General features: G+C 40.1%; 1 protein-coding gene across 4 annotated transcripts in view; it reads left to right on the top strand.

Moving 5' to 3' along the window:
• GUCY1A2 (guanylate cyclase 1 soluble subunit alpha 2) overlaps window positions 1–20,806 on the top strand; it is a 354,367-nt gene that overhangs the window by 43,978 nt on the left and 289,583 nt on the right. For all 4 annotated transcript variants that reach the window (XM_051820049.3, XM_089333342.1, XM_089333343.1 and 1 more), the window contains exon 3: window positions 4,974–5,095. In XM_051820049.3, the coding sequence (XP_051676009.1) occupies window positions 4,974–5,095 (122 nt within the window). The remainder of the gene's footprint in view (window positions 1–4,973; window positions 5,096–20,806) is intronic.

Here is a 20,806-nt window from a genome sequence, read left to right as displayed (position 1 = left end):
CATTTTATCTTTTACAGGCAAAGTGGATAGTGAGAGAGAGACAGAGAGAAAGGTCTTCCTTTTGCCGTTGGTTCACCCTCCAATGGCCGTCGCGGCCGGCGCACCACACTGATCCGAAGGCACGGGCCAGGTGCTTCTCCTGGTCTCCCATGGGGTGCAGGGCCCAAGCACTTGGGCCATCCTCCACTGCCTTCCCAGGACACAGCAGAGAGCTGGCCTGGAAGAGGGGCAACCGGGAAAGAATCTGGCGCCCCGACCGGGACTAGAACCCGGTGTGCCGGCGCCGCTAGGTGGAGGATTAGCCTACTGAGCCGTGGCGCCGGCCTTCATTTTATCTTAAATGATGAGAAATGCAAGTAGAGAGACACAGAAACACCCATACACACACACACACACACACACACAGAAATCTTTTATCTGCAGCTTAACTCCTCAAATGCCTGCAACAGCCAAGGAGGAACCAGGTCAAAGTCAGGAGCCAAGAACGCCATCTGGGTCTCCCACTTGGGTGTCAGGGACCCAAGTACTTGAGACACTATAGCTTCTTCCTGGGAAGCACATTAACAGAGAGTTGGATTAGAAGCAGAGTACCAGAACTGAAAACAGATATTCCAGTAAGGCTGGGTATCCCAAGCAAAGTCCTAACTGCTGTGCTAAAGACCTGCCTGTGTTAGTTGATCTTTAATGTAAGCTTCTAGGGAGTGAACCAACTTCCTGGGAAGCATGTAGTCAAATAGTGAGAAATGAAAGATGCCAGTTGGAGACAGGCAAGGTGCATATTAGGAATTAAAAATTCAGGATTGAGGAACAGCTGTTTATGATGGCATTTCCCCCCTCATGTCCCTTGTTGTCATATTGTGTCCTTTCTTCTTTCTTTTTTTTTTTTTTTTTTTGTTTTGTTCTGGAGAGATTGTGCTTCGGGGGTGATGCATAAGATGTACTAGACTTAAAATTCGGTATTGTTATTAGAATAATGTTGGATAGGTTATTTAAAATCCCCAAGCTTCAATTTTCTCTTTTAAAATGGGAATGACAACAGGGTTAGGGTGAAGATTAAATGTAAAATTTTTGATATTAATGTGTTAAATTATGTAGTCATGTAAAATAGTACAGCACCTGATAGACAAGGTTATCATTACATTGGTTGACTTATTCCTACCACTGTCAGTATCTCTTCTGCATTTCAGTTTTTGTTGATTGCCCCCCTTTTTTTTAAATTTTGTTTGAGTGGTAGAGTTACAAACAGGGAGGGAGAAACAGAGAAAGAGGTCTTCAATCTGCTGGTTCACTCCTCAAATGACCGCAATGGCCAGAGCTGGGGTGATCTGAAGCCAGGAGCTTCTTCTAGATCTGCCATGTGGGTACAAGGGATCAAGCACTTGGGCCGTCTTCTGCTGATTTCCAAGGCCATAGCAGAGAGCTTGATTGGAAGAGGGGCAGCCAGGACTCAAACCGGTGCCCATATGGGATGCCAACACTGTAGGCGGAGGCTTAGCCCATAATGCAACAGCGCCGGCCCCCTGTTGACTGTCTTTCACTTTGTCTTCCTGGTCTATCCTTTCCAAGTCTCTTTGGGCATTTGCAAGTTGAGAATAATTTCTTGTAGCATCTGCAGCAAGATACACCCAGTTTATCTTTGGGTAGTTTTCTTGTTATGTAGAATTCCTTTTCTCATTTTTTTGTTCAAATTTCTTTTAAAAGTTAGAGAGATCTTCCATCTGCTGACTCACTGCCAAAATGCCCACAACAACTAGGACTGGGCCAGGCCAAAGCCAGAAGCCTGGAAGTCTGTCTAGGTCTCTCACCTAGATGGTAGGGATCCAAGTATTTGAGCCCTCATCTGCTTCCTCCCAGGTTGCTGATTAGTTAGAAGCTGGATTGGAAGCAAAACTCAAGCCAGGAATTCTGATAGGGGTGTTTCAGTAGATAGCTTTTAAGCCACTGTGCCAGACCTCTGCCTCTGGCCTAAATTTCTGTCTTTAGAGTGTCCAACCCAGTGTTTCTTATTTACATTTATTCTCTGACTCCAGCTAGTCTATAGCTCACACAAATGGAATACCATGGCATTATAAACAAAGCATAGATTCATTTAGTGAACTATGGTAGAAAGCACATGGTGATCTTTCTGAACTGTAACATTTGTTAATTATGCATTTTCAACAGTTAAGCATAAAGAAAGAAAGACATATTCAGAATCGTGCTATTCACTTTACAGTTTTTATTAGGTAAGCACATTTGTGTTACTATCACATGGAAGAACTGCTGGCAACCTGTTATGAGCCTAGGACACTATTTCCTGTAGTCATCTAAAATTAAATTCTATTACTCTCTTTTTTGCTGTGGTTCCTATGTTTGTTTTATACACCCAATCTTCTATTCTTTTTTCCTTTGAGCAATTAAATAGAGATTAAACTAGAATAATTTTAAAAGAATGCTGGAAGTAAAATTATAAGTAGGTGAACCCTGATTATTCTAGAACACACACTTCAAGGATATTATATATGCATTATGATTGGATGTTGTGGTTGTGAATTATTTAAAGAGTGATACAGCTTTTTCACATATTCATATACAATAACTATCTCTTAGCAAAAGCTAAGTTTGACAAAAGCTAGGATCTGTTGATTGCTTACTGTGTGAGGCAATGTGCTGGGGCACTTTACATCTGTCATTTTCCTTAATTCTAACCATATTTTTCATAGAATAATTCTATTCAGCTCATTTTATAGAAAAGGAATTTGAGGCTGAGAGAAAACTATTCTCTCCAAGGTCACCCTGTTAAAAATCATGGAGTGTGATTTAAAAATAACTCTGTATTTGCCTGTGCTTAATGTCTGTGCTCCGTCTTCTAACTGTCATTGAGTGACTCCTACATTCTAGAAACCATACAGTTTGCCTTACTGGTTTCTTAGAGTTTGATCTCGGGGAGGTGCACAAGTATGGAAATGGTTCATTTTCTGTCCAGTCGCTTCAAACATGCTAGAATAAATCCCCTGTGATGCTGGCTGGGACAGATTGTCTATTTTCTAAGTACTTTCAGGGTTTGTAATGTGCATCTTGCATCTCCTGTCTAATCTAATGCTTGCATAATTCTCTGTCTGGATCAGAGCAAGGCCTGAGGAACTTGGAAGGCACTGCAGAGAGGGTCTGTTAAAGGGGTTTTCACTCTTCTCCAGGTTAATCTTTTATGGGCACTGCTTCTCTCTCTTTCCCTGCCCTCCTGTCTTTTTTTTAAAAAAAGATTTATTTTATTTATTTGAAAGAGTTACAGAAAGAGGTAGAGACAGACGGAGGTCTTCCATCCACTGGTTCACTCCCCAGATGGCTGCAACAGCCAGAGCTGCGCCGATCTGAAGCCAGGAGCCAGGAGCTTCTTCCAGGTCTCCCATGTGGATGCAGGGGCCTAAGGGCTTGGGCCATCTTCCACTGCTTTCCCAGGCCATAGCAGAGAGCTTGATCGGGAAGTGGAGCAGCCAAGAGTAGAACCGGTGCCCATATGGATGCTGGCGCTTCAGGCCAGAGCTTTAACCTGCTGCGCCACAGGGCTGGCCCTGCTCCTATCTTTTTCTGATATATTATCAGGTAGGAAAGAAAGGGAAGTTGGCAGAAGTCTTTTTGAATTCACTGCTGGTGGTGATAGTTGTCTCTTGGTTTGATGCCCTCAATCAGTTGCAGCCCCAGGTCCTGTCCCTGAGTACTGCACCCCACACAGTTTTGCAAGAGAGCCCTGTCCAGCATTGTGTAGACTGACAGCAGCTGGATGGCCGGACAGCTCAAGCTTGTCACTCTTTAGTGGCTTCTCCTAACCCAGAGGATACTGAGATATTTGGCTTGCCAAATGGTAGGTTTAGAGGTTGTTTCCACTGTTGCTTTATTTCTCTTCCTTGTCAATAACTCTTTAGAATATTCTTCCTCTGCTCAGTCAGGTATGGTGAGGATGAGATGTGATCAAAAAATCTATCAGCTCTGCTCAAGCTTGCTGAAGAATGAGATACCCAACCCACATCTCTACCAGTGCCAGACTCCTCACTGCCCTTTGTAGGGAGTGGTCCCTTCTCTCCTTTTCTCAGAGGGCAGAGGGTAAAGTACAGCAGCCTGCTCCTCCTAGGCCAACTACATGCTTCTGAGGATTGCTTTTTGAGGTTCTCTCTTTCTTTGTGTCTATGAGCTGGCGGCAGAGTGGCAGTGGCAATGACTGTTTTGTCACCTTTTAAGTCCTGAAGGAGAGTTCCTGTCTTCTTGACTACTCTTTGGGAATGTGGGAGCATTTGGTCTTCACTGTCTTTGGCTTAGATGTCATAGTTCTCATTGAGAGGTAATGGGGAAGGTCTTAGGCAATATCTGACTTTGTAGCCATGTCATTTAGTCCTCTCAAGAACACTAGGAACTACCTCCTTACTACTTACATGAAGGATGGCGGCTAGGGCAACAGACTTACTGAGGGAACTTGCCCCAGGCGTCAGCCTAGAAATGGTATGATCAGGCTCCAAAATCTGCCAGGCTCCAAATGCTTTGTGTATGTGCTTTTGGCTTTCCATACAGCATACTGCTCTCTGCTCCATTGTGATAGAGCTTGTGTTTACTTTCGACACAGTTGAGTGCCAGTGCACCAAATTAACACTGTTAATTTTTCTTTTTCTAAGAAAATTCCAGAAACAGATTAGCAGCAGCGGTGAAGTGCTTAGACATAGAGATACATTAACTGTGCAAAGCCCCGATATATTTATTTTTCCTCCTTTATTTTCTCCACACATAGCCTTCTTGTTAATGATTGCCTCCAATTCCAGGTCCACACTGTGAATGCTGATGTGAGTGGGTTGTTGCAGAATTACGCTGTATGTGTTGCAGCTTCAGTTATTTTAAAATGCAATTACGTAGAAAGCATAGGCTGCATGCATTTGTGCATATGTAGCCGAGTGTGTTTGCACATGCTTTGAAAACGTCTCCATATGCTCATTTTGTTTTCTTCTTAGTTATAGGGATGCAGAAAAGAATTTCCACAATATCTCTAACAGATGCTCCTATGCAGACCATGCCAACAAAGAGGAAATTGAAGACGTCTCAGGAATTCTACAGTGTACTGCTAATATACTCGGTATATTATTTATATATTTATATGGTTGAGAGAGTGAATGGGGAAGATGGGAAAGTAAAAGTGTAAATGTTTCATTTCTGTGCTAAACAGAGGTTTGGAGGATATAGCAAGTTAAGACCAAGACCTTATCTTTGACCAATTGAATTTTAACACTTTTGGAGATGTTTGAGTAGAAGTTGCAAGCAAGCCATTTACTTGATGATTGGAAAACACTGTAACATAAATTCCAGGGAAACTTTTCCAATTATTCATATGCTGGTTGTCTTAACCTGGTGTAATCCTTATTTCTCTAGTCCTTACCGTCAGCTGAAATTGTAGGATATTTCTTGCCTCTCAAAGTCATAGTCTGTTATTTCCAAGGGGCACTGGTTGGGGCTGCAGGGTGGCTCAAATATCATAAAGGACTCAGATCCCTTCTGAAGCTGTGTCAGTGAAGCAGGTTATACACTGAGGTCTCTGTGCCCTGCTTTGGGTTGAGGAAATGTGTATGTCAGAGATAGCACTATTTATGATGGGGGGCTGTTCAGGATATTCCCAAAGTAGTTAACAAGTGCTGCTCTAAGCTGCATGGCATCCTGCAGCCTAAAGGTACCATGATGGAGTATCTGAAGTTCGTGGTTTGTGAGTGCTGTATTGAATTTCACACAAAGTAGATACTCTAGCAGGATTTTTTTTTTTTTTTTTTTGCACTAACATCTCAGAGGGAGTTAGTGAAAAAATAGCTCTTCTGGTTGTGCTGGGATTCACCCCCACTTAAGAACCCTAGTAACCAGTAGGGTCCTGGTGGCAGTGGTGGTGGGAACGATAGATCTTCATGGTTGATGCCAAACAAAAGTAGAATCACCTCTCCCTCAGAACTGGGCAAGAGAAATCAGAAAAAACTTGTTTGGTTTCTTTTTCTTTAGGCTACTTTCCCTGGGGATACTTGAGTGCCACCTACAAGCAGGTCCAGGTGACCTCAATTCACAAGTCACCAGTTTTTTTTTTTTTTTTTAAATCTGTCTGACTCTCAGAGGTAGCCTTTTACACTTCAACTACCAATTGGCTACACTTTCATTCTAGGTAATTTTGTAAACACAAAATATTATAATAAGAAAATAGACCTTCTTAACGGCAGACATTTATATGTAGGTGATTTGTTCATAATAGTAAAAAGGACAGTGCTGGACAGTGAAAAAGATGGTCAGAGATTCATTTCCCTCAGTCTGAGCATACATTACCCAAGGAAACCACATTACTGCAGAAGATGAGACATGAGAATGGAGGGAAAAGGGTTGGGCATTACCTTGTATTTTCAAGGACTCTTCTTTTAGGAGTACCTATTTATCTTATATACTGTGACGTTCAAGAGGTCAAGTGAGATGATGCCCCACCAGGAGGGAGGCATTGGAATATAATATTTTGGAAAACTTGCTGTTTACTTACAAGTTTCTAAATATGTCCATGACCCTTACATTTTCTGTCTTTGTGCTTCTACCTTGAGAGTCAGAGTTCGAGTAGAAAATGTTCAAAACTAATGAATATTTAGATGGTACTAAAGGCATCTGGATTGCAACTTGTAAAAGAGTGTGCAGAACTCACAGAGAAAGTACATCTTGGGTTACAGTGTTTGGGTGATGATTGCCAAGAACAGTGTTGCCCAGCACAGCTTAGTTGTCCTTCAGAAATTGCCATGAGATATAAAGTAGTGAGTGGAAGAGCAATAGGCAGTGTGCTACCTGATGATGTTGGAGGAGAAGAGTGGTTTTTACTTATGAAATTATAATTTATAAAGTGATCACATAATGTTAGATTTCCTGAAATATTAACTTATTCTGTTCAGAGATATTAGATGTGAGTTTTCTCCTCCACTAGGGAATACTGGGTTTTTCTCCAGATTTAAAGTACAGAATTAAATTCCTGTAGAATTTAAATCTCTGAAGAACAAAACTACACGCCTGACACGTGTGGACTAGACGTTGGCATGAATCCACGATTGTGTGCCTGAAAGGTAGCTGTTCTCTTCTGAATAATGTCCTCCTTAACTCTTGAAATAGAGATTCCCTGAGGACAAAGATAGCAGCGTTACCATTCATATTCAATGAAAGCTTTGTTTTTAACAAGTCACTGAACTATGATAAACCTTGGCTTGCTTAGATTTCATTTTTTAATTTAAATTCTCTTGTACAATTATTTGTGGCTAATTCATTGCAAGAAAAGCAGTGTTTTCTGGTGGGGCAGGGTCTGAAGAATGTCCAGAAAAGAAGTTTCCATCTGATTAAGAGGCTTTTGATGCCTGGGAACCTTCTCTGTGGATGCCCGAGGGCAGTATTGCAATTTGACTTGTGTCTATCACCTGTGGGGAGTGTAGTTAGATTTCTGAAGTATTGGAGGCCTGTGCCTTGGCTCACTTGGTTAATCCTCCACCTGCAGCGCAGGCGTCCCATATGGGCACCAGGTTCTAGTCCCGGTTGCTCCTCTTCCAGTCCAGCTCTGCTGTGGCCCAGGAAGGCGGTGGAGGATGGCGCAAGTGCTTGGGCCCCTGCACCCATGTGGGAGACCAGGAAGAAGCACCTAGCTCCTGGATTTGGATCGGCATAGCTCTGGCTGTGGTAGCCATTTGGGGGGTGAACCAATGGAAGGATGACCTTTCTCGCTCTTTCTCTTTTGTTGTCTGTCAAAAAAAAATACTGATGTATTGAAAGATGTGAATCCACAGTTCTTCTACCTTCTTAACCTGATACGGGGCTGTAGTGGAGACTGGAAGTGTGTTTGTTTATTCATTCATCTGTATGTTACTTGTACTGTACCTGCCATCAAAAAATAAAGACTTGGAGATCATTAAGTTAGAAAACATGATCGCAGCAGTAAATTTTTCTCCTTCTAAAATGGCCATCTGTATCTATGTCATCTAAATGCTTGTACAGTTTAATCATTTACTGGGTCTTTGGATTGAAGTTGGAGTTTAGGGGTGACATGGAGTGAAGAGAGATCCAAACTAGAGGGAGAGTGGGAAAGACCATGACTCTTATGTCATGGATTTGTTCTGTTCTGTGCATCATAAGATGCCCAGGAACCACACGCTGTTTATAGAATGGTTCATGCCTAGTAGTAATGCAGAAGAATCATTTCAAGATACCATTTGTTTTGCCATTTTGGCTTTTATTGATGCAGAAACTGGTTGTTTGTATTTGCTGTCTCATCCTTTACAAGTTAGGTATGTTGGGTACATTCTGCTTATGCTATCAGTTGGCTTCATTTGAATGCTCTGATGATCGCTGTGACACTGCAGTACAGTACTCTAAAGAGGCCCTTAAAATTTTGGGAAAAGGCTGTGTAAAGAAAGATGGTTAGGAACAATGCCCCTCCCTGCTCTGTTATTTGTTTATAATGTCTTTTGAATACCAAAATGATCTAATTGTAGTCATCTGAGAAATGTAAACTTTTTCTAGTCATAATCTACAAAGCTTATTTTTAGCACAAGTTCAATAGTCAAAGTGTGTTTATATTGTTATAACAATATATATAAAGTATATTGTTATAACACATGGTATTTAGCATTTTCTTAGAAATTGTACTGGTTTAATGGTATGATGAAACGTGTGTTTAAGGAACTATATGCCATGTTTGCTAATGAAATGTTGCCACTTGATTCTGTGGCTTGGTTTTAGGTAGTGTTGTCAGGGAACAGAATGAGTAGACAGTTAAGGGAGGATCAGTTGCATCATCCACTTGGCCATAAGTTAAATAGAAACAAGGTTATGACTATTTCAGTTTTAATAACTGTTAATACTGTCAAGGGAATTGTGTTTCAGTTGTTGTAGAGCTACAAGATCAGGGAGATGGTGTTGAAAAAAAGACTTCTCACAGTAGGTTAGAGATCAAATAGAAATGAGAGATCTGGGTGAGTTCATTTACTGATGAATTGTAGCAAGCTAAGGTTTGCTGTTTTAGTAAGCGTCAATCATTTGCTAAGGATCGCACAAAACATCGTTTCCTCCTGCCCTTGCTAAGTGCATGTTCTCTCAAAATAATCAGGAAGGACATGAGTGTGAAAAGACATTCATTAACATTTTCTCTGTTTTAAAGGTCTCAGTCAGGGTGATGTTTTATCTTCTCCAAAAACTTAGCACATTTAGAGTCGGAATGAGAGTAATGCTGTCATGGGACTATTTTGCTGGAAAGTGCTAGTGAGGAGGATGGAGAAAATGACCTTTAGGGTTTATTCCTCACATTATTTGCTTGGTATCTGAGATTCTAAAATACTGTGAAGTCAGAGCTGTTTGTTAAGTGCCATGGATTCCAGAATCTTTAGTAGCTATAGAGCTCTTTGTTTTTGTTTATTAAAGTAATAATTTATTTACATGTCAACTTGCCTATTTTTTTGTTTCATTGTGATTTGTGATTTTATGAACCTTCTTTGGTAATAAAATGGAAGGATCAGCTTTATTTGGATTAACTACTTTGGGGATTTTCTTGGAGTAACTCTGCATCATTTAATTATTTAATGGGTTGAATGTATCTAACATTTAGCATCTTGGAGAACTAGTTGATGAAATAACTACTTATCATTTTTATTCATGAATTAATATTGATAGCAAAAGTAAATTTTGCCAACTTATAACTGATAAGTTTTTCAATAACGATAAAATATCTTAAACAATTTAAATTGATTGTATTTAAAAGTTAGACAAAGAGAAGGAGAAATGGACAAAGATCTCTCATCCACTCGTTTACTTCCCAGTTCCCTGAAACAGTCAGGGCTGGGTTACACAAAGCCAGGAGCTTGGAACTCAATTCTAGTCTTTGATGTGAGTGGTATGGGCCTAAATTCTTGACCATCATCTGCTGCCTCCCAGGGTGGACATACGCAGGAGAGTAGATCAAAAATGGGGTAGGTAGGCTTTGTTCCCAAGCACTCCAATATGGGATGTGGACATCCTAGTTACGGTGACAAACCCCTACCTCAGTGCCTTCAGTATTTTAATCAGATGAATTGAAAATAATGTGATTGGAGAGGAAACAGCTTAATGAAGTTATTATAACTTGGTGATTTAGTACAAAGACAGGAGCCAGACTACATGTATTGAAAATACAACAAAGCTATTTATTAGCTGTACAAACTTGGTCTCATTTCTTGTTTGTAAAATTGGTTAAATATATACCTTTTCTAGAATTGCTTGGAAGATTCAATATGTTAATTTACATGAAGTACTTAGAGCAGCCTGGCATATAACAAACAAATACTACATGAATATTTTTATTATTGAATATTCACAAAGTAGTATTTATATCAGATCTGGGACCTTAATATTGCTCACTATTTTAGGTGAGTAAATTAGAGTTGAGCTTGTTAACTTTTTGTTCTGAGTTAACAAACCACAGAGGCAGGATTTTAAGCTAGTTCAGTCTGATTGCAAGTCAGATCCCTCTCACTACTTCATGCTGCCTTCAAGACTTGTTGGATGGCAATTCTGATCTCCTCACCTCTCAGATGCTGATTCATGCAGTCTTTGCAGTTCTGTGAATTATTAGAATCATCATGATGTCATTTTTTACTTAGTTTATTGCTCTTGGAAAACATCTTTGGAAGGCTGGCCTGTATATGACAACAAGAATCAAAAAAATGTTTAAGACTACTACTTCTCATTAGTATTGAGGAATGTATAGTTTCATTCCAATTTGGATCATCTTCAGTTTGGAAACTGATTTTCTTTTAAATTTCAGGTTTTGAAAATGCAAATTAAGGGTAATTGATTTTTTTTGTCATGACACAAATATGGTTTCACAGTTGTATTGTAGTAACACTGTGCCAGTTCTGTTGGCCTGAAGATTTAAAACCTATCTTGCCATGTAGGTGGTTTAACACGTTAGACATCAATGAACTGGCACAAATTCTACAGGAAGGTTGTCTTTCTGATACCATGCATTTTTTGAATGGAAAATGTTTAGAAATATTGTCACAACATCTCATTTAATAATTCCCAAGTATGACCTTGGGTTGTGGTTCTCTATAAAATAGAGGGAACTTCTGTTTTCTGGTCTCTACTTAAAGACCCTCCTTGAAATGATTAGATATAGTAGGTGGGTCTGAGAAGGAATGAGACCACCACGTAATACGTATGAAATAAGCATTTTAATAAAACTGACCTTTAGGTTAAATGGATCAGCTGTGAAAGATGCAAGTATCTCGAGTACAAGTGTGTATTGGCTTCCTTCATCCTGTAGACAATTCTTTCTCTTTCAGAAACGTTTTCTTCTTAATCTTATGGTAGACCTTCTCATTTTCATCCTGCTGAGTTTCTCCACACCATGCTTCTCTTTCTGCTGGAGAAACCTGGTGGTCATTTTGTCTCCTTTTTTATTTGTCACTTAGGTTATCTCTGATACATTGTGTCCCTATCACTAGCAACCTGCTCTTCCACAGCTCTGTTGGTGTTAAGGAGGACAGCCTTTCACTTTATTGAATTACCAGGACTGTCTGTTTTGGTTCCTACATTTTTCAGTAAGTAGGTTTTTACTTTATCCCCCCCCCCACTTTTTTTTTTTAAACTTTTGTTTTTAGTATGGGCTTACAGGAAAATTGTAAAGATGGTACCATAAGTTCTCATTTATCCCTTACCATTTTCCCCCATTATTGACATCTTACATTAAATGCTACTTTGGTTCCAATTAATATACAAATGTTGATTATTAACAATAATTCATGCTCTATTCAGATATTCTTGGTTTTACCTGTCCTGTTTGATGAGGAACCCATATTATATTTCTTGGCATGTCTGGCTGTTCTTGTTTGGGATGATTTCTTTGACTTTTCTTATTTTTGATGACCTTGGCAGTTCTTCCAGTTGTCTTCTTTGTGCTTTAATAGATCCTCACAAGACCATCACTTCTCTGACATAAGCTCATCATTGTGTGTGTGTGTGTGTGTGTGTGTGGTTTGTTTTGGGCACATGCTTACTTTCTGCCAATGTGATTGATTGTCATAAGCAGGATTCTAATTTTTTTTTAGAAAATTATTTTACAACATCTATTTTTTTAAGATTCATTTTATTTTTTTGAAAGAGAGAGAGAGATCTTTTCCATCTGCTGGTTGACTCCCCAAATAACTGCAACAGCAGGAGCTGAGCTGATCTGAAGCCAGGAGCCAGCAGCTTTTTCTAGGTTTCCCACATGGGTGCAGGGGCCCAACTCTGCTGCTTTCCCAGGTGCTTTAACAGGGGGCTGGATCAGAAGAGGAGTAACCGGGCGGGACTCAAAGCGGCGCCCATATGGCATTCAGGCACTGAAGGCCAGGGCTTTAACCTGCTGTACCACAGTGCCGGCCCTAGGATTCTTATTTTTAAGTTTCTTTAAAAATCATGTTTATTTGTCCTCAAGAGAGAGTTTCACTTCCATAAAGTATCTGCAAAATTCCTGAAGTGAAAACTAAACAAAACAAAAAAACCTCTGTCTGATTTAGAGCAGAAGAAATGGGAGCACATTTGGGTCAGGCTGCTTGTGTGGGTCACCCCATTAACTTGTGAGGAAAGCAGGATCTGGACTATAAGGCTATGATAGGGGAGTTTGTTGCATCACTTCTTTAACCCTTCACCTTTTGCAAAAGCGTAATGGTTATTTTTAGAATTTCTGTGAGTTAGAAGGAAGTATACTCTTTTCATATTATGTGAGAAACATGAATGTGGGCCCAGAATCATGTCATAATGTCACACTCAGAGCTCATTCTGTTGTCATCTCACAGAGCACATTTATTTTGATTTTGTTCATTTGCCTTTTTAAATATTTTTTTTTCTCTACTTTGGAGTTTATTAACACAAATGAAATACCCCTTCCTTTTAAAAATATTTTAATTTATTCAATTTTATTTGAAAGACACAGAGACACAAAGAGATCTTCTATCCTTTGGTTCACTCCCTAAATGCCTGACACAAAGCTGGGCCAGGCTGAATCCAGGAGGCAGGAACTTCATCTGGGAAGCAGAGCCAGGACCCAACCCAGACACTTGAATATGGAATGACGGCATCCTAAGCAGCATATTTTTTGTTTTTGTTTTGTTTTGTTTTTAAAGATTTATTTATGTATTTGAAAGGCAGAGTTCCAGCAGGGTGGAGGTGGAGAAAGGGGGGTGGGGTGAGAATGGGGGAGAGGGAGAGGAGGTGATAGCACCTCCATCCTCTGGTTCATTCCCCAAATGGCTGCAATGACAAGAGCTGAGCTGATCCGAAGCCAGAATCTAAGAGCTTCTTCCCGGTCTCCCATGTGGGTGCAGGAGCCCAAGGACTTGGGCCATCCTCCACTGCTTTCCCAGGCACATCAGCAGGGAGCTGGGTGGGAAGTGGAGTAGCAAGGACTGGAACTGGCACCCATGTAGGATTCAGGCTCTGCAGGAAGCAGCTTTAACTGCTGTGACACAGTGCCATCCCCCTAAGCAGCATCTTAATCACTCTGCCAAACACCCACTCCTGGTGGTGAATGATGCTGCTGTTGTTTTGATGTCTTTTATTAAATTAACCGTTTCAATATATGAGTCTAACTTTTTTGTTAATTTTTCTCTTTATTCTTTACCGTAACTAAGTTTGACTCAAGTACACATTTTGATATGATATTTAATTCTTCTGGCAATTAATGAAAATTTTAAGTAAGATTAAGTTCAAATATCATAGCTTTTGTACTAGATGAGTTATCATTTGTTAGTGCTGAGTTCAGCTCTTTAATTTTAAGTGCTTTTTACAATTCGATTGCAATTTATTTAAATTGATTTAGTGAATAGAGTTTCTAAATCACAGTAATGATGTTACTTAAATTAATATTTCTTTCCATTTTAAATGGGTATGGTTCAAAATTGGGTGAGATGGAGAGATTGTTGGAGATCTGGATTGGTGGAGAATAGGCCCATTGGGCTTCACTTGCCAAGTGGAAGAGGAGTTGTGAGACCCAGGGTGAGTTCCCACAGAACGTATGAATCTTAGAGGGCATGGAGGTAGAACTGGGAGTGCTGGTGAAAAGCACACACACACACCCCAAAAAACAGTGAGAATACATAGGAGTTGGTTGAAGAAGCAATAGATATGATTTTCATAAGCAAGGCTGCTAAAGTAATTCCTGATTTTTATATATGGTCAGGCTTTAACATTATCCAGTGCCAAATAAGAAAAAAACCTCTGAAGCTAACAACTTTTAATTTCCATTTTCTGTAAGTGTATGCTTTTATCCTTCTTAGGGAAATATGATTCACTTTGTTGATTTGAGTCCTAATCCCAGAAGTGGTTATCTCTACTCCAGACTCAAAGCCGTGAGTTTCACATTCCACAAGTGACTGTACAGTGCTGTCATCTGGAGTCATTAACAAAGAGGCTGGTGGACACTGGACATAAATGTGTCCATTCACCATCTCTAGCATGGGGATTCAGATTTGCATTTTTAAAACTCCCCAAATGATGCTGGTGTGCTTCCATGATTTGACACTTCCCCTCCTAATGGAACCCTGCTCTTGGGCAAGAATACATGGGAAGGGCTAGTTGAATGCTTAGGAGATCTGATGCCAATTCATACCTAGGCTAGTTAAAATTTTATAATTCCTGTTTTTCTTTCTGCCTAATTTTTTTTAAGAGAGAGAGAGAGGTTTTCCACCTGATGGTTCACTCCCCAATTGGCCCCAATGGCTGGAGCTGCGCTGATCAGAAGCCAGGAGCCAGGAGCTTCTTCTGGGTCTCCTATGTGGGTGCAGGGGCCCAAAGACTTGGGCCATCTTCTTCTTCTTCTTCTTCTTTTTTTTTTCTTTCTTTTTTTTTTTTTTAACAGGCAGAGTTAGACAGTGAGAGAGAGACAGAGAGAAAGGTCTTCCTTTTTCCGTTGGTTCACCCCGCAAGTGGCCGGCGTTGGGCCGATCCGAAGCCAGGAGCCAGGTGCTTCCTCCAGGTCTCCCATGTGGGTGCAGGGCCCAAGGACTTGGGCTATCTTCTACTGCTTTTCCAGGCCGTAGCAAGAGCTGGATCGGAAGTGGAGCAGCCAGGACTTGAACAGCGCCCATATAGGATGCCAGCACTTCAGGCCAGGGCATTAACCGTTGCGCTACAGTACCAGCCCCCTGCCCTTTTTTTTTTTTTAATATATTTAAAGATTTATTTTTTATGTATTTGAAAGGCAGAGTTACAGGGGTGGGGAGGACGGGGAGCAAAAGTAGGAGAGGGAAAGGGAGATTTCCTGTCTACTTGCTACTCCCCAAATGGCTGCAAAGGCCGAGGCTGGGCAGGCCGAAGCCAGGGGCCAGGAGCTTCTTCTGGGTCTCTCACTGGATACAGGGGCCCAAGGAGTTGGACCAGCTTCTGCTGCTCTCACAGACACATTAACAGGGAGCTGAATCCAAAGGGGGGAATGGATTGCTGTCTCGTGGACCACCCAGCTTTCTTAACTTGGTTCTGCACTTCTGTGGTACTTGGGCTCCGCTGTGAACTTCAGATGGGAAATGGGGCCCTGCTTCTGTTGAGTGCCTGTTGTGTTTCAGATGCAGGTTTACTGCCCCTTGCTTGTGCTGTAATTAATCTCTTTTCCTCCCCTCTCCTTTCCATCCCTTCCCCCTTCTCTGCCTTTTCTGTGTCTCTTCACCAAATCTCCTTGATGCTTGTGATTACTGGCTTGTATTGGGTCATGCAATTAAAATATGTGATTTTTCTGACTTTTTCCTGCTTCTGTATAAGCGGGTGGATCTAGTTGTGGATAAATCCTTTCTTTTCTCCATCTTATGTCATTAACATTGCATATGCAAGCAATAGGTTATGGTTCAGACCAACAACCTGTCAGAACCAACACATGTCAGAAATAGTGGGTAACATGTAGTTTTAGTAAAATGCTGAGTTAGTGTGAAATTCCTTTACTTGAGAGTTTCTCTTCACTACTACTTCTAGGACCAGAAATCCTATTAATCGCCAGAAGAGGATTTTAGCCTACGGGAAAAGTAAGGCAGGCAGTAAAATTTTCTGCTGCGATAGGAAAGGGAAGTCTACACTTCTGTGAGCTTTTATAAAGCAGCCATATTAGGATCTTTACAAAGGTGAAATCAAGCAGCATTTCAGCCGGAAGACATTCATTTGTGACAAATGATCCCAATTCTTGTGAGTTACTCCGCTGAATGATTAGTGCCTAGAAACATTTTGACTGAAAATACCTGATTGCCACCCATTTTATACTTTTTATTCTTCTGATCCTGTGTACTTCCCCACACCATTCTATGATGCTCTGTCATTTCTTCATTTGCTTTTACTACCTCAGACTATTTTGCATTTACTTCTTAGATTATTTCTTCTTCATTATTATGAGCCTCAGTCCTACATTTTGTTAAAAAAAATCAATGCAAATATGCCAGACATTTGAAAGTTTGCTTCTGTGAATTTGTCATTAATATTTGCTTTAGTGGAAAACTAAAATTAATATTTTAGATGACAAATTTAGTGATCAAGAGACACTAGCTTGTTGCCAATGTATAAACTTTAATTCAGTGTTTTAAGTGATCATTTAGGTTTTAGCTGAGCTAAAGTTTTTTGTTGTAATAACTGCAGGATGAGGTTTCTTAATCTGGAGAAGTCTGTGTATAACACTGTGGAGGAAATATTTGCCTGGTAAAGAAACAGGTTTTGATTCTTCTGTTCCATCATTACAAACACTCATTGAGTATCTTCTGTTCTCAGATTCTGATCCAGATGCTAGTGATCAGCAAGAAATCAGGCAGGGAATGGGGTACAGAGAATTTTTTAAAATATGCAAATAACATTGATAACTTTAGAGTGATGTATGCAGTGAAGGAACATAGTACAGTGGGATATAAAAGAGTGGAAAGTTTAGATAATGGAAACATTAATGGTCATTTTAAGTTAATTGAACCAATTCCAGTAGAGCTTCTCCAGGACTGGAGAGTTTATGCTATTTTGGTGGCATTTCTGGATTCAAAGCTGCAGGAATGAGAATGAATTTCTTACAAGCATTTATTCACCTACAATGAGGAGACTCATGATTTCCCCACTGATATCTGAACAGTAACTGCCTCTAGAAGGAGGTGGTGAGGCATTGTTTTGGGTTGAATGAGGTCCCAAACATGCTAGCTTTGACCGTGAGCGAGGCAGACACCATCTCTGGGCCCCCAGCACTGTTAGTACAGAACACAGTGGGAAGGCCACATGGCATGAGATGGAGAACATCCCTACTTGGTGGAAAGCTGAAGGATAGTTGTGTGTGGTCACTGGAAGAGAGCGGTCGTAAAGGAAGCAGAAGCACCACTGTCAAAGGTTGAGAAATTAGGGTAGAACTGTCAGGAAAAAAACCCACAACTCAAATGCATCCTAAAGATGTCTCCCTCCCTCTCCCTCCCTCCCTCCCTCCACGTATAAACATAAGTATATATATATACACATAAATGTAAATCCTCACCTGTAAATTATATACTACCTTAATATTAATGAAGAATTTTATATAAATTATTTTTACCTTGTTAAACTCTATAGTTCAGTGATACTGTTCCCATTTTACAGATGAAATGACTAAGGCCCAGAGTGTCCCCTAAATCGCTTACCTATGGGGCCAGTACTGTGATGTATCAGGTTAAGATTCTGCCTAAGGCGCCAGCATCCCATTTGGACGCCAGTTTTGAGTCCCAGCTACTCTTCCTCAGATCCAGCTCTCTGCTAATGGCCTGAGAAGACATTGGAGGATGGTTCAAGTGTTTGGGCCCCTGTGCCTGCAGGGAAGACTTGGAAGAAGCTCCTGGTTTCAGATTAGCTCAGCTCCTGTCATTGCAGCCCTTTGGGGAGTGAACCAGCAGATGGAAGACCTCTGTCTCTTTTTCTCTCTCTTTCTCTTTCTCCCTTTCTCTCTCTCTCTCTCTCTCTCTCTCTCTCACCCTGCTCCTGACATAAATCTTTCAAAAAAAAAAAAATCACTTACCTAACAATTAAGCTGGATCTGAATACAACATCTCTAACTATAGGAAAGAAACACAATTCTTTTTACCATATAGTAGTGTTTTTTTTTCTTCTGTTTCTGAAAAGCAGTGGTAATGGTAATATTTTCCACTAAATGAACTACCTCTGTTTCTTAAACAACAACAAAACTCAGAAAAACTTCTGAATGTGTAAAGTACTATATATCACTGTTTAACACTGTATACTACTTTGGCCAACTCCTTGAATTAAAAAAAATAATAAATATCTTTTGCTAATGTTGATTCCAGCTGCAGAAGTAGTTCTCTAGTCTTACATGGGAGATAGAAAACAGATACAGAGAAAAAGAATTTTGAGCTAATAAAAATGGGAGGGATCTAACAAACTTCTTATTTAAAATTTTTCATTTTTTGGGTTTATAACAGGTTCAATATAGTTCACTGAAACAGTTCTGAGAATATAGTGATACTGGCTTCTCTGTTTACCTCCCAACCTCCCCTCCTCTTGCCTTGTTCTTCCTTTCTTCCTCTTCCACTTTTGAGATAAGCCCTTGACTGCAATGTAAATTAAAGATGTTAATGCTCCAGGAAATAGAGTTCAACAAGTGAAACACAAAAAGACCTTCATTTAGTGGAAATAAAGGGATATAAATAATAATCAAACGGAAAAAGGACTATTTTACCCATATGCAGTAAATTTCAAAGTAATCAAATCATTAAAACTATAGTAATGTTTGGGGCCAGCGCTGTGGCACAGTAGGCTAAACCTCTGCCTGTGGCACTGGCATCCCGTATGGGCTGGTTCTAGTCCTGGCTGCTCCACTTCCAGTCCAGCTCTCTGCTATGGTGTGGGAAAGCAATGGAAGATGGTTCAAGTCCTTGGGCCCCTGCACCCACGTGGGAGACCCAGAAGAAGCTCCTGGCTTCAGATTGGCACAGCTCCGGCCGATGTGGCCGTTTGGAGAGTGAAGTAGCAAGTGGAAGACCTATTTCTGTCTCTACCTGTCTCTGTAACTCTCTTTCAAATAAAATAAATTAAAAAAAAAAAAAACTATAGTAGTGTAACATTCTTAACCCATTAGTTTGACAAGATAAAAACAAATTTTGACAAAACTATTTGAAGCAATACTGACATGCAAAGGAATTTCTTTTTTGGTTTTGATATTTTTACTTTTTTAAGATCTCATAAGGGAGAACATTAGGTATTTGTCTTTTTGTGTCTGGCCTGTTTTGCTCATATTATGTCCTCCAGCTGCATCCATTTTGCTACAAATAATAGAGTAATATTGCATTGTGTTCCAATGTGATATATACATACACGTGTATTTATACATGTATATATGTATATATCACTTTTTCTTCATTAACCTGCAAATGAACACTATAGTTTAATCTATATTTTGGTTATTGTTAACAGTGCTGCTCTAAACACAGTGCTGCAGGTATCTCTTAGTTAAAACCTGTTCCTATCTTTTGGTTATATACTAAGAAGTGAGATTGATTTCTCTTTCAGTGAGTTCATCATTAGTGTATATAAAAAAAGCTAGTATGTTTTATTTGTTTATTTTTTGACAGGCAGAGTTAGACAGTGAGAGAGAGAGAGGGAAAGGTCTTCCTTCCGTTGGTTCACCCCCAAATGGCTGCCAAGGCCGGCGCGCTGCGGCTGGCGCACTGCAGCCGGCACACCACACCGATCCGAAGCCAGGAGCCAGGTGCTTCCTCCTGGTATCCCATGCGGGTGCAGGGCCCAAGCACTTGGGCCATTCTCCACTGCCTCCCTGGGCCACAGCAGAGAGCTGGACTGGAAGAGGAGCAACTGGGACAGAATCTGGCGACCAACCAGGACTAGAACCCAGAGTGCCGGCGCCGCAGGCAGAGGATTAGCCTATTAAGCCGTGGTGCTGGCCTATTTGATTATTTTGTAACCTACAACTGCACTGAATTGGTTTATCAGAGCTTTTTGATAGAGTATTAGGTTTTTCCATGTACAACATTATGTCATTTACGAAAGTTTATTTTGATTTCCTCTTTTCTAATTTTGATGCCTTTTATTTCTTTGACCTCCCTAATTGCTCTTGCTAAAACTTCCAGTACTATATTGAATAAGAGTGGCAAAAGTGGACATCCTTGTCTTGTTCTAGATCTAAGGGGAAATGCTTTAAGCTTTTAAGTGAATATCATTCACTATGATATTAGATGTTGGTTTCTTACATCCAGCCTTTATAATTTTGAGATATGTTCCTTCTAAACCTGAATTGTGAAGTGGTTTTGTCATGAAGGGGTGTTGAATATTATCAAATGCTTTCTCCACATCTATTTAGATGACCTTACGGTTTTTGTTCTTCATTCTGTTGGTGTGATTTATGATGCTTATTGATTGCCTATGTTGAATGATCCTTGCATTTCTGGGATAAATCTCACTTGATTGTGATGTATGATATTTGTGATATGGTTTTGGATTTGTTTTGCAAGTATTTTGTTGAGAATCTTTGTATCTATGTTCATCAAGAATGTAGATCAGTAGATGTTTCTTTCATAGTGTGATAGTGTGTTTTTGTTCAATTTTAGTATCAGAGTGATTCTGACCTCATGAAAAGAGTTTGTCAGGGTTCCATCCTGTTCAATATTTTGGAATAGTTTGAAAAGTATTGGTGTTAGTTCCTCTTTTAGATGTATTTTAGATTTCAATAGTAAAGCCATTGGACGCTGGACTTTTCCTTGATGGGAGATTTTTGATTACTGCTTCAATCTCATTGCTTGTTATGGGTCTGTTTAGATTGTCTATATCTTCTCGATTTAATCTT

Source organism: Oryctolagus cuniculus, chromosome 1 (assembly GCF_051225735.1).
Source record: "Oryctolagus cuniculus isolate XC-2025 breed Fujian yellow rabbit chromosome 1, ASM5122573v1, whole genome shotgun sequence".
Classification (NCBI taxonomy): domain Eukaryota; kingdom Metazoa; phylum Chordata; class Mammalia; order Lagomorpha; family Leporidae; genus Oryctolagus; species Oryctolagus cuniculus.
This window is presented reverse-complemented; position numbering and strand designations above follow the sequence as displayed.